Consider the following 12,041-nt stretch of genomic DNA (forward strand, 5'->3'; position numbering starts at 1 on the left):
CCCACGCTTAGCTTGGAAGCGCTCCGGGGCAGGGGCTCTCTGCTCCTGCGGGACCCGCAGCCCTTCCCACAATGCACAGCGCAAGGCTCGTTTCACTAGCGCCATGACGTAAAGGGCTTAATCGTACGGGAATGCTGGGCATGCGCCCCAAGACCGCCCCAAGCTCCCCCTGGTTCCCCCGCCCCTTCACGCACAGCTCTTCTTCGTCCGCCTCCCCAGCTGCTCCGTTGCTACGGTAACTAACCCCCGCTCACCACGTGCTCAGATTCGGGCACCGCCTCCTCCTGCCCCCCCCCCACCCCCGGGACGGTCAAGCGGCTCTCTCCAATCAGCGTGGGTCCGGGCGGAGGAGGCGGGCCCCGCTCGTTGCCTGGGTGACGGGTTTTGTTGGTTTCAGCCCCCGGCCCAGGGGACAGTGGCGGTGCGGGAGCGGCCAGGTAGGAGCTGGGGCCGGTTGGGGGGCGGCTGCTGGGTGACCGCTGGGGGGGCTCGCACTTGCCGTGGGCAGATGCACGGGCCGGGGCCGGGGCCGGGGCGGCGGCTCGGGGTGTCCGTGCCCGTCGGGGGTTTGTGTTTCACATCAGCCGCCTCCGGCCAGCCTGGAAGCGCTTCCTTCGCCTCCGCTCGGCGGCGCCGGGTGCCGGGGGAGGGCGGCCCGGGGGAAGGGTCTCTGATTGGCAGCCTGTCGCACCCCCCCCCCGAATTATTTTCTGATCATCAATAAACTTTCTTTGGGGGACTTTGTGTTCCGCCCCCCCCCCCCCCCCGTGGGAGTCGCAGGGCGAGAGGGTGGCCGGGAGGAGTGCCTGGCTTCAGAGATACTTGCTGGGTTTGCAGGGAAAAGAGGGAGGGATAAATTTTGTGATGTATTTGGGGAGGTTACTGGATCTATGAAGATAGGTGTGGTAATCTGTGAGTGTCTTGTATATTGTTGTCTGTTGGGTTCCATTGTTGAAGCTGATCGTGGTCTCCAGGAAGTTGACGCTAGCATGGGAGTGTTTGAGAGAGAATTTAATGGACAGATGGTGGTTGAAATTTGTGGTGAAAATCTGAGGGAATTTAAGTCACCTGTCTAGAGGATGAAAATAGCATTGATGTAGCTCAGGTATATCCTTGGTTTTGTGGTGTGCTTGTCTAGAATTTCTTCTTCAAGATGGCCCATGAAGAGCTTGGCATACTGGGGAGCCATCCCAGTACCCATGGCAGTTCCCATGGTTTGGACAAAGTGTTCGTTGTGGAATGTAAAATTGTTATGGGTAAGGATGCAGTGGATGAATTTGGAGTGGATATCTGAGGGCTGTCCATTGTCTTGTAAATATTTGAGGCAGGCAGCTATGCTACCATTGTGAAGGATGTTACTGTATAGGAAAATGAGGTCCAAGGTGACAAGGATGATGTTCTGTGGAAGATTGTTAATGTTGCAAAGTTTGTGGAGTCAGTTTTGTCTTGGAGGAAGCTGGCCCTTTGCATGATTTGAGGATTGTTTCTACGAGTCCAGATATCTTCTGGAAAGATGTCCAGTTTTGATATTAAGATTGAATGCAGTGATGGAGAATGAACAATCCATGAAGGGATGTAGTGCAAACAGTAAATTCTTCTCACTGTTTAAAATCTGTTTGAATTTGTCTCGTTTAGACTTCTAGCCATTGGCTCGTTTTTACGCCTTTGTCTGGTAGACTGAAGAGCCCTCTATTTAAAGTGAATCTTCTCCCAGACTAGGTACATGGATTATAATCAAGTGATCTGTTAATCTTTTATTTGAGAAGATAAATAAATTGTTTTTCTGTCACTGTAAGGCAGACTTTCCAGTCCTCATAACTCAAGTTGCAAAAAGTCAAGAAATGCAAAACCAGTCATAACTCAGTTGCTGTTTGCTTATGCAGAACAACTGTTCCTATTTGTTTCAGCATGATGTATTATTCTGTATTTTAAATTGTGTACTGTAAAATGTATACTTTGGGGAAATTGGTGAATTTAATTTTTGTATTATTATTTTATATTTGTATTGCAGTAGTGACCAAAGGCTCCACTCAGGATCTCAGTCTCCTAGTGCTACTTGCTGAACAAACACACAAGGAGCCATGGTGCCTTGAAGAATTTACAATTAAACAGACAAGATATAAACCTAGTAATAGAGATCATATAAGCAAAATGTCAAAGGTACATGTCTAGTTCTATGGTGTATGGTTGTGGTTTTTTTTTGTTTTTTTTTTTACATTTTCACCTGAATGCCATCTCCCTCCTCTTTTGCCTTTCCTTCTCCATCCTTCTGTTTCAGTTTCTGGATCATGTTGATCCAGTGGTCCAGATCCTGACCCCAGTGTGGCCCATTTGCACTGGTCTGCCTATGCAAAGGGGGCATAAAACTGAAACAAACTAGTAAGAGAGGATTCCCCTGGCATGAGGAAATTTTCAACAGGTATGGTCCCTCTACCCCAAGTAGGAGTTCAGACTGAATGTGGCTAAAGTGAGCTTCGTTCCAGCAAAGAATGGCTGATGTAACAACCCCACTGTTACAAGTTAGCATAAGTTAGACAGGCCCTGATTTGTGCCAGTAGCTGAGCTGTGCTCCAGCATTAGGAAGAAGGCAGAGGTGGTGTACAGCCACCTTTTTCCCCCCACTTGGGTTCTGTACTAAAACACTCCTTAGCTGGGCCAAAGGATCAGGGCCAATGTATCCTCCTTCGCCTTTCCCTGTCATAAATTCAGACTAAGTGTGGAAGGATAAGGGAAAAATGCCTGTGAGCTGGTGTCTCTGGTTCAGTTACTGAAAGTGTCTACAGACATCAAACCTCCTCCTGCATTTTTTGATGGCTGCTCCAGCGGCCTTCTATACTGTGCAGGGAACAGGGTGGAAAGGCTTTTACCTCCACTCTGTGGGGCTGCCTTTCAATGTCGGAAGCCAGCACAGCTTCTTCTTTTTTGGAGTCCAAACTATATAGTATTACTATTGCATGAACACTTTTTCATTTAGTTATATTTGTGGAGAAAAGGGAATGGATTAACCGTATGCTACCTTGCTTTTGCACTTGGGCAATATTTAATGTGGAATTCCAGAAGGTATTTCTGCTTTTTAGACAAAAAAGAATTTTAAATTGGTACATGTTACATACCCCTTGACAAGAAACTGTAGCATGTATAAGAATCAGTAACTCAGGGTTCTACATTTCTATTCATGCATTAAGCACATTTTTCTGTTTAAAAAAGGTACATTCTAATGACTGAGCCACAAAATAAAAACATCCTGTTTATTGCAGAAGGGAGGGGAAACAAAGGAGTTATGAAAACATTTATATAGTAAACATTCATATAGTTGGAGGTATTTATTATTCAAAATTTAGCAAGGCTGAAATTTACCCTTCTCTAGATAAAGATATGTGATTTGTATGCAAGAGATTATACAGGGTTTGACAGATAGGAGTTATACATCTATGCTAGAGGGTTTTGGGTGTGCTGACATTTCTCGACTCACTTGAGAACACAGAATTTAGCAAAACAAAATGGCCAATAGAGTCTTGTTTTTAGTTTTGAAAAAGTAAAAATATTTAATACACAATTTGAAAGATGCGTGGGAAGTGGTTAGCTCAGCACTGCATACAAATATTTTTGTGCAGTAGAGAACACATTGCTTTGCCATATGAAATGTATCAGACTTCATAGTATTACATATTTTCCTTGAGAAACAAGGTAGGTGAAAGTCTGTTTTTAATTGGACCAACTTTTGTCAGTGAAAGAGAAGCTTTTGAGCTTACGCATTGCTCTTCTTCTGGTGTCTTCAGGAGTGTAAGCTCAAAAGTTTGTCTCTCACCAGCAGAAGTTGGTCCAATAAAAGATACTACCTCGCCCATTTTTTCTCTCTAATATCCTGAGACCAATGTGGCTACAACAACACTGCATGTTTTCTTTTAGAAATATTCATATTTACATATGGGAAGGATAGTACTGGTGTAGACCCTATTTTATTATTAAAATTTATAGAGTAGTATCAAGTGGCACTGATCCAGGCAGAATTTCCATTCCCATTGTGGAAATTTAAAGGTAACATTCTTTGATAATATTTCTATTATTTGCATGTTATATTTCTGAAAACCATATCCTATTGTTGATTTTTGCACAAAATGTCAACTGACTTTACTGGGAGTTCTGCACATAAATCTGTATCAAGATATGAAAGGAGTGTGATCAAAAACAGTACTTGAAAATATAAAAAGTCTGAGGATACATCTAATTGTATTATAGTTAAGTCCCTGCTGAAATTGCAGGATCATCATCAAAAAATTGCAGCTAAGTTGCAGATAAGCTATGGAAAATTATGGAAAAGTAATAATGGACCTTATTATTTGTGGTAATGAAGTACATTATTACTTTTCTGAGATTTTCCACTGGTGGCTTCCTGGCTCCGGCGGAGGTGTGGGGGAAAGAAGCCTGATATTGAGGATTCTGCAATATCGCAAGTTAAGTAGGGTCCTAATTATAGTGTCTTCTGACCACTTGTGGGCTGACGGTGGTGGAAAAATGTTTAAAATATTTGTTAGTCTACAAAGTATGTGTTGACCAACATTTTTAGAGATTGAGAAGTTGTTGAATAACATTGCTTTTTTTTATTTGAGGGGGAGGGGTTTTTAGTTACTGCTGATAACGTATGGATTTTCATGAGGTGTTCTTTTGCTGGACAGTGTTTGAGATTTACCTGGCCAAATTCATTTCAGATGCAACTCTTCTGAAGTCAATGGGATGAATTTATCACAAAGTGTCATATGAATTATTTGGGGTTATTGAAGTACCATGTCTTCCTAACTTTGGTTTGATTGATGTTACAAACCATACTCAGAGTGGAACTTACAGTAGTCACTGTGGACATTAAATTTCTTCTCTTATGGTTATCATTCTCTTTTTATGTGGGAAATTGAAACTTAATTTAGCTCAAGCATACTGGCTTTTATTTCAATATGAAAGAGAGGTTTTTTTTTTTAGGGGGGGTAGTGTTTTGAGTTTATTTAAGTAAAGGAGGATCTAAGAGGACTGTCAAGCAACTACAAATTTTTTCTTGCTGCTGCCAAATCACTTAATTCTATTTCCCTTTATCTATTCTAGTTTTGGACCTCTCTTGAAGAGGGACTGTCAGTCTTACCAGACTGAGGTGGTTTTGTAGTGTTCACAACTGGGGGAGTAGGATGCGGTCATCACTCACTTTCACTTGTAGCCTAATAGGATTTGAGTAGGGTGTCCTGAGGGGAAAAGTGTTAACTGCTTTGCCTCCCAGCTTTCAAGATACAGGCTAGTCAAGATATAGAAGTGTGTGTGTGTGTACACACGTATGTTCGTAAACACACACAGACACACAATGGAACATATGGAGATTTGAAATCACACAGCTATTTTGGTGGCTGGTGATGTAGTGAAATTAAATCCTCAATCAAAAAGGCAACTGGCCCCAAATAACTCCAGAAGAACTGTTATATCTGAAGTGGTCCTATTATATGGTCCCTAGTTAGATATCAAGGATAAATTGGGCCATTTTTCTTTAGTTTGTTAGTAAAGAACACTGCCAGTGCCACGTTCTCACTTTCCAAACCTCTTCTCCCAGCAAAATCTTTCTTTGTAGTAAAGTGCAATTTATATAATGAAGTGAAATCCCTTCTAAAAATGTTTCTATAATACAGGTAGCATCTGAGGAGGAGATGGGAGGAGAGAAACTCAGTCACAAAAGTCTTGTACCCACGACACTTGCTTTATGTGCCCAGTTTTCAAGAGACCAACTCCCCCTTTTTTAAAAAAAAAAAATTTAGCATGAGCTAAGGATAAGATGTGACTTTTACCATTACTTTCTCAGATGGTATGTGACTGGAAAGAAAAGGTATGTGCCAACGTACAAGGAGTACAAACAAATCCCTGGTCATCTGTTTGCCGAGTGCTGTAGAAAGCAACTAAGAAACAGAGAGAAATACTGAAAAGTCTATTCTCCCTGAAAATTGTTATAGGAAAAAGCAAAAGCTATGTTATTTGTTTTGTGTGTCCCCACCACTGAGCACTTCCCAAATATTTAAAAGTAGGAGCTTCAATAATAATATCTCTTTCTACCTTCCCAACCTATAGGAGAAATAACTTGTCTAGTTTCTATGATATTTGTTTGTGACTAAATGGGTGTGTTGTCCACATGTGTGAAGACATTATTGAATAAAGGCTCCATCCAAGAAATGAGTTTTGCGATTGGTTCTAGAAGCGATACCCAGGGTTATATTTTTTTTTGAAGGAATGTATTCCATACTCTGTCTAGCACCTGTGAAAATTTGGTATTCTGTGCTCATAAGTCTCCCCCTATTGGTTGACAGTGAATTGAACATAGCTGTAGTGGAAGATGATGATGATCGTAGAGGAAGAGAGGATCTCTCAGGTTGCTGGAGCCAATCCCATGGAGAGACTTTAGTATCAGGGCAGAGAATTTGAGTTGGATTTTGTATTTAGTGGAAGATTCTAGTGCAGAGAGGAGCTTCAGGATGACCTGTGTTGCTATGCACATGGGCTGCTGAATTTGTAGTTACTCTGGAGGTCATGAATGCACGAATCGCAGTGTCCAGTTCAGAGTTTCATGGGATTGGAGTACTGTCTTCTAGCGAATAGCAGATGGAAGTGGATGATTTTTGGTGTCATGGTTGTTTGAGCATCCAGTGGCACTGAAGAGTTTAAAAGGACCCCTTAAAGATGCTGAACACTACATTCCTATTCTGAGAAGAGATGCCTTCTGTAATTTGGTATGTTATGTGGGAAACAGGTTCTTCAAGGATCTTCTGTCTTCCTAATAGGATCACCCGAATCTTGCAATAAGAAATCTGGGAGATGGTGCACTTTATTTTTGTATAAAGGAGATGTAAAGCTGGATATAATCTATATACTGTTGGCACTTCAGTCCATTTTGTCTCATCAGCTCTCCCAACAATTTCATAAAGATGTGGAATAACATGGGGGAGATGACTGAGCCTTGTGGGACTCTGCATGTGAGTGTTTTGTAGCTGAAGATAGTATTTAAAGTTATTTTTTCCTTTTTATCAAAGTTTTTTTTCTTTCTTTAGATATTTGCAAGATATGCTGTTCTCTGGGGGCTCATTCCTGTTCCCAGTTAAATAAGTGGGAATAGTATCAGGCCACATATTCTCATCTGAACATTATCTTCTTAAATCAGTGTCAGATACTGGACATTTTCCCCTTCAAGAAAGACATAGTATTATACTTAAGATATGCTTTTAGTGTTTCTTCTTTATCTTTATATGTCATACATATAACATGCTTTGAACATTATTAAGAATGCTGTGGCTTGGCTTGACCAGACTGCATACGCCAAATAAAGGTCATACATGCAGAACACAGTAGTTCTTTCTAGGGTTAACCACACGAGATAACATATTTAAACACAGCACCTAGTGTAGACAAGGATAGTTATGTGGTGCTTAAAAAAAGCATTAACTAAAGGATGTTAGTTAATTTTGCACATAGGAATTTGTACCAATTTAACTAAATCTGTTTTAATTTAACCAAAATTAACCATTTGTTAAAATGGTGCAATTTATGATACAGGAAAAGGTCATAGACAAACCCTGTAAGGACAGCACAACATAATGTATGCAACATGACGAACTTACTGAGACAAACTTATCTTTGTGGACTAGACTGGATCAGTACTCATTCTACAGAAACCAGGACAGTCCAGCATTCAGTTGTATACAGAGGAGATAGTTATTTAAACAGCCCCAAGCTAGGACCAGCATTTCAGATCTAGTATACACTAAATGAATAATTTTGCTCCATATATAACATGCAGTCTTGTACATAATGGGTTTAACTATTTTATAATAAACTTTCCTGATTCTTAAATATTCTGTATAACCATAATAGGGTCAGCACCCACCTCTCACAAGTGCCTCCTTGTGTGCCAGCAGTCTCTCCGTTTGTGGAGTGGGGTGGCACCCACCTCTCGTGAGCACCCCGGTGGTTGATGGTTTCTTTGGTGGGTCTTCAGTGACTTAGCCCTCCATCCAAGTCTCACACACTATCTGCACATGGATCAGAACAAATCCCTTCTGGGGTATACAGTCTTTACCTCTCCCAGCCTGATATGTGGTGTACCCTCAGAGCAGGTGTGGCCAACTTGAGCCTGAGAAGAAGCCAGAATTTACTAATATACGTTGCCAGAGAGCCACAGTAATATGTCAGCAGCCCCACATCAGCTCCCCCTCCCCACTCCCAGTGCCTCCCACCCCCGGCAGCCCCACTGATCAGCGTCTCTCCCTCCCTCCCCATCAGCTGTTTTGTGGCGTGCGGGAGGCTCGGCGGGGGAGGGGAAGGAGTGAGGGTGTCACAGGCTCAGGGGAGGGAAGGGGTGGAGTGGGGACAGGGCCTGTGACAGAGCCAGGGGTTGAGCAGTGAGCATCCCCCGGCACATTGGAAAGTTGGTGCCTGTAGCTCCAGCCCCAGAGTCGGTGCCTATACAAGGAGCTGCATATTAACTTCTGAAGAGCTGCATGTGGCTCTGGAGCCACAGGTTGGCCACCCCTGCCCCAGAACTTCCTCCCTGGAGACACTGTCTACCTGCAGCCTTCCCTGGGCTCAGTCCTTACTGAATCCCAGCAGCTAGCCAGGAGCACCTTCTTAGCTCCCCTGGTCCCTGTCCACACTGCTGCTCTTTCAGTCAGCCAGGAACACAATCCTCTCCCAGCTCCAGGCAGCAACTGACTGACTCCGTTTCTGCTGCTCCTTTTTATATGGGCCTCCTGGCCCCGATTGGCTGTTTCCCCTGCAGCCACTCTAAGCTGCTTGGAGCATCTCTCTTCTGCTCCTCTCTGGGATGGGATGGGGCAGGATCCTGAGACCTTCAGCAGAGGGCTTCTGGGCCTAGTCTACCTGTCACAATACCCTTCAGAGAGTTTGAATGAAAATTACTGTTAAGCAGGAGTTGCAATTACATTGTATGAGTATGCATACATATACACAAACATATATATTTTACTTTCTTCCCAGGTATTTAATATGGAAAAAATAACACATAGACTTATACAAAAGCCACAACCAAAAATATGTACCAGGATGTAGGAATGAATAAAAATACATTTTTCATAGTTGAAGTGAAATAATGGGGTTTTAGCAACATGGAAAGACATTGAAAATATAGGGGAAAATGTAACAAGGCCTTGAAAATAATAGATTAAAAAGTTAAAAGGAATGTGACAAGACAAGTTTTGGAAAAATGCTGAGCTGAAAATGTGACTGATAATTAGAGGCTTCTCTTTTTCTTATCAGGAATTGTTCCAAGTAATGTAAACAGTTACCTTTAGTGTATCAGTGTTACCTTAAAGTAGGAGACCCAAGTCATAAATGTCTTGTCTACTCAAGGAAGGGAAAGGGGTCAACCCCAAACTTCCCAAAACTGGATCTTTGCTAAAGTTAGCAATTAGCAATGGCATAACTTGTCTGTTAAAGAATAACTCTTAAAAGATTCATTATTAGGTTGGAGCCAACGAGTCCAACATGGGTTTGAGCACCCATGGCCTAATCATGCTGTAAGTACCAGATCTTTATTTATAACTGTATGTTGTTATGGCTGTGATGATTGCTTAGGCACGGAAGGCACATTTGATGCAACTGGATAAATACAATTTGGCCTTCGAATTTAATAAAGGAATTATGATTAAGGCTGCGAGTTTGACATGGAGGTCACAGATTCCATGACTTTCCAGGACCTCTGTGACTTCTGCAGCGGCTGTTGTGGCTAGCCTGGGGGCCGCCTGAGCAGCTAGGATGGGAGGGGGTGAAGGCCCTGGGCAGCATTTACCTTGGGGGGGGGCCCGGAATTGGTGACATGTCCCTCCCTTCCTCAGCTCCTAGCTCTGCATCCTGCCTCTGCACACAGGCACCAAGCCTGCAGCACCCATTGGCCATGGTTCCCAGCCAATGGGAGCTGCGGAGCTGGTGCTTGGGGCAGGGGCAGCGCATGGAGCTAGGAGCTGAGGGAGGGACGGACATGTCCCTACTTCCAGGAAGTTGTGAGGTGCCAGCCCCACCCACCCACCCCCCAGTACCAGCAGGAGTACCAGCAGGGGTCCCAGGCTGCCCCGCCCCCAAGATTTAGTCTGGGGTGTATAGTAAAAGTCATGGCCAGGTCACGGGCCATGAATTGTTGTTTACTGCCCGTGATCTGGCCATGACTTTTACTAAAAATACCTGTAACTAAAATGTAGCCTTAATTATGGTTAAGTTAATAATGTCTGGTGATATCCTGCATAAACAATAATATGAATAAGCTTCCAGTACAGGCAATAAATTACACCTGTGCAAATTCATTGATGGCAGTGGTGTTGGATGGGTGTTGCTGAGGACTTAATCAGAAGACAGTGGGGTGCCTCAAATGTAATTAAAGGTCAGTATCGCCTGTGGAACCTTTAAAACTTCTTACAAAGGTGCAAGAATAAAGGAGACTGGTTGGCTCTGAGTCCTGGTTGGGTGGGCACAGTTGGCAGTTAGGAAAAAATGTTGAACTGTAAACTGAGTGCATTTGATCTGTAATTATTGAGAAAATTACATGGAACGCTATGGTGCCATTATCACAGAGTTGCTTTTCAGAATAGAACTTCACTTTAAATGATGCTTTTAAGGTATTGTATTTATTTAATACAATATTATGTGTAATAATACTAATTAATAATACATTCCAGGAATTGTACACATCTATCTTCTAGACTTTTGCAATTGCTGGAATTTATCATGGGTGTATACATTCTAATTTCAATGCATTCAAAACAAGTTTTTGTGTTTACTTTTTTCAGTATCCTGCTTTTTAAATATTGACATTCTGAATTTCTTTAGCACAATATTATGGGTAAAGAAGGATCACAGATGATTTTTAGGGTAGAAAAGCATTTTTTAACCCTCAAAGCAATGTTAGGATTTATGAATGTATTTTGTTATGTTCTTCATCAAGAAACAGTTAATCTCTAATTTGCACTTGTTGATTTCAAAATGTCTCAACAGAGATATCAAAAACCTTCTGTAAGATGCTATGCTTTGATATGAGGTCATTAATCTGAGGATAGTATTTTGTGCTATTGTAATGTTTCGGGGTTCAACCCGGATGAGCGAGAGATTGTGTGACAGCCTGCCCTGTAAAGGTGGGTGTCTTAAATGCTCTGTACCTATGTCTCACTGCCTAGGCACCAAAAGCCAGCAGAGGAGCATGTAGTTCCCTGAGTGTCTGTGTGCTGTGTAGCCCTAGTTCAAGTGCTGTGACCCCCGAGGAGCCTGCCTACAACACAGCAGCTTGGGTTAATGCTTGCAGGGTGACCCCAGTACATTTCCCCCCCCCCCGTCCTGAATTTCCCCCATGCCATCTGTCCTGAAGTGTCTGGTCCTCTCCTGGCACACTTAGGGAAACAATATGGACTATAGTTCCTTTAAAGGGACAAATGTACAGTTTATCAGTTTAACTGTAGTGACAATCCTTTCAGTTTAAACATAGCATTGAGCTGGATTATAGTAAAAAGCCAAGAAGTGTGTTAAAAACAACAAAAATAGGTTAGGTGATACCAGTTAGAAGGGATTGAAGCATAAACATATGCTTTCTAATGGTTAAGATCTAACATAAGCTACAGACTTTGCTCAAGGTAGTTTTCTCACCAGTCATTCTGGCAACTTGGCTGACCAGACCCTCTGGCCAGGACCCAAGGCACAGAGCAAAAAGTGCTTGGGTCTTTTGTCTCGTCAGGTGTAGGCAAAAGATGGAATCTCTCTGTGTGCCTTATATTTCCAACGGGATTTCTTTGTCTTAAAATTCAGAAAGACCTCCTAGAGATGCAGTCTCCTGTGTCTCTCTGGGGTATAGGAGCCATGTTAATTCTCTGTCTCTCGACTACAGGCTCAGGATAACTCCCGCTGGTTTAGTGTGTATAGCTTTGTTTATGGCTAATATGTAAATTGAGGTAAATCCACATTCCTTTGTGTAGGACAGTCCTGTTCATCCAGGTTAGGCTGTTTTTGTGTTAAACATGTTTTCTAGT

General features: G+C 42.6%; 1 protein-coding gene across 4 annotated transcripts in view; it reads left to right on the forward strand.

The window, feature by feature from the left end:
* Positions 1–213: 213 nt before the first annotated feature.
* The window catches only part of WDR17 (WD repeat domain 17), a 122,867-nt gene continuing 111,039 nt past the window's right edge, over positions 214–12,041 (forward strand). For 2 of the 4 annotated variants that reach the window (XM_073341675.1, XM_073341679.1), the window contains exons 1-2: positions 344–437; positions 2,012–2,160. In XM_073341675.1, coding sequence (XP_073197776.1) covers positions 2,152–2,160 — 9 coding nt within the window. In that variant the 5' untranslated portion in view covers positions 344–437; positions 2,012–2,151. Of the gene's footprint in view, positions 236–343; positions 438–2,011; positions 2,161–12,041 lie in introns of those variants that run through there. The other 2 variants (XM_073341676.1, XM_073341677.1) reach the window with 2 other exon arrangements.

The sequence above is a fragment of the Lepidochelys kempii genome, chromosome 4 (assembly GCF_965140265.1).
Source record: "Lepidochelys kempii isolate rLepKem1 chromosome 4, rLepKem1.hap2, whole genome shotgun sequence".
Classification (NCBI taxonomy): Eukaryota; Metazoa; Chordata; order Testudines; family Cheloniidae; genus Lepidochelys; species Lepidochelys kempii.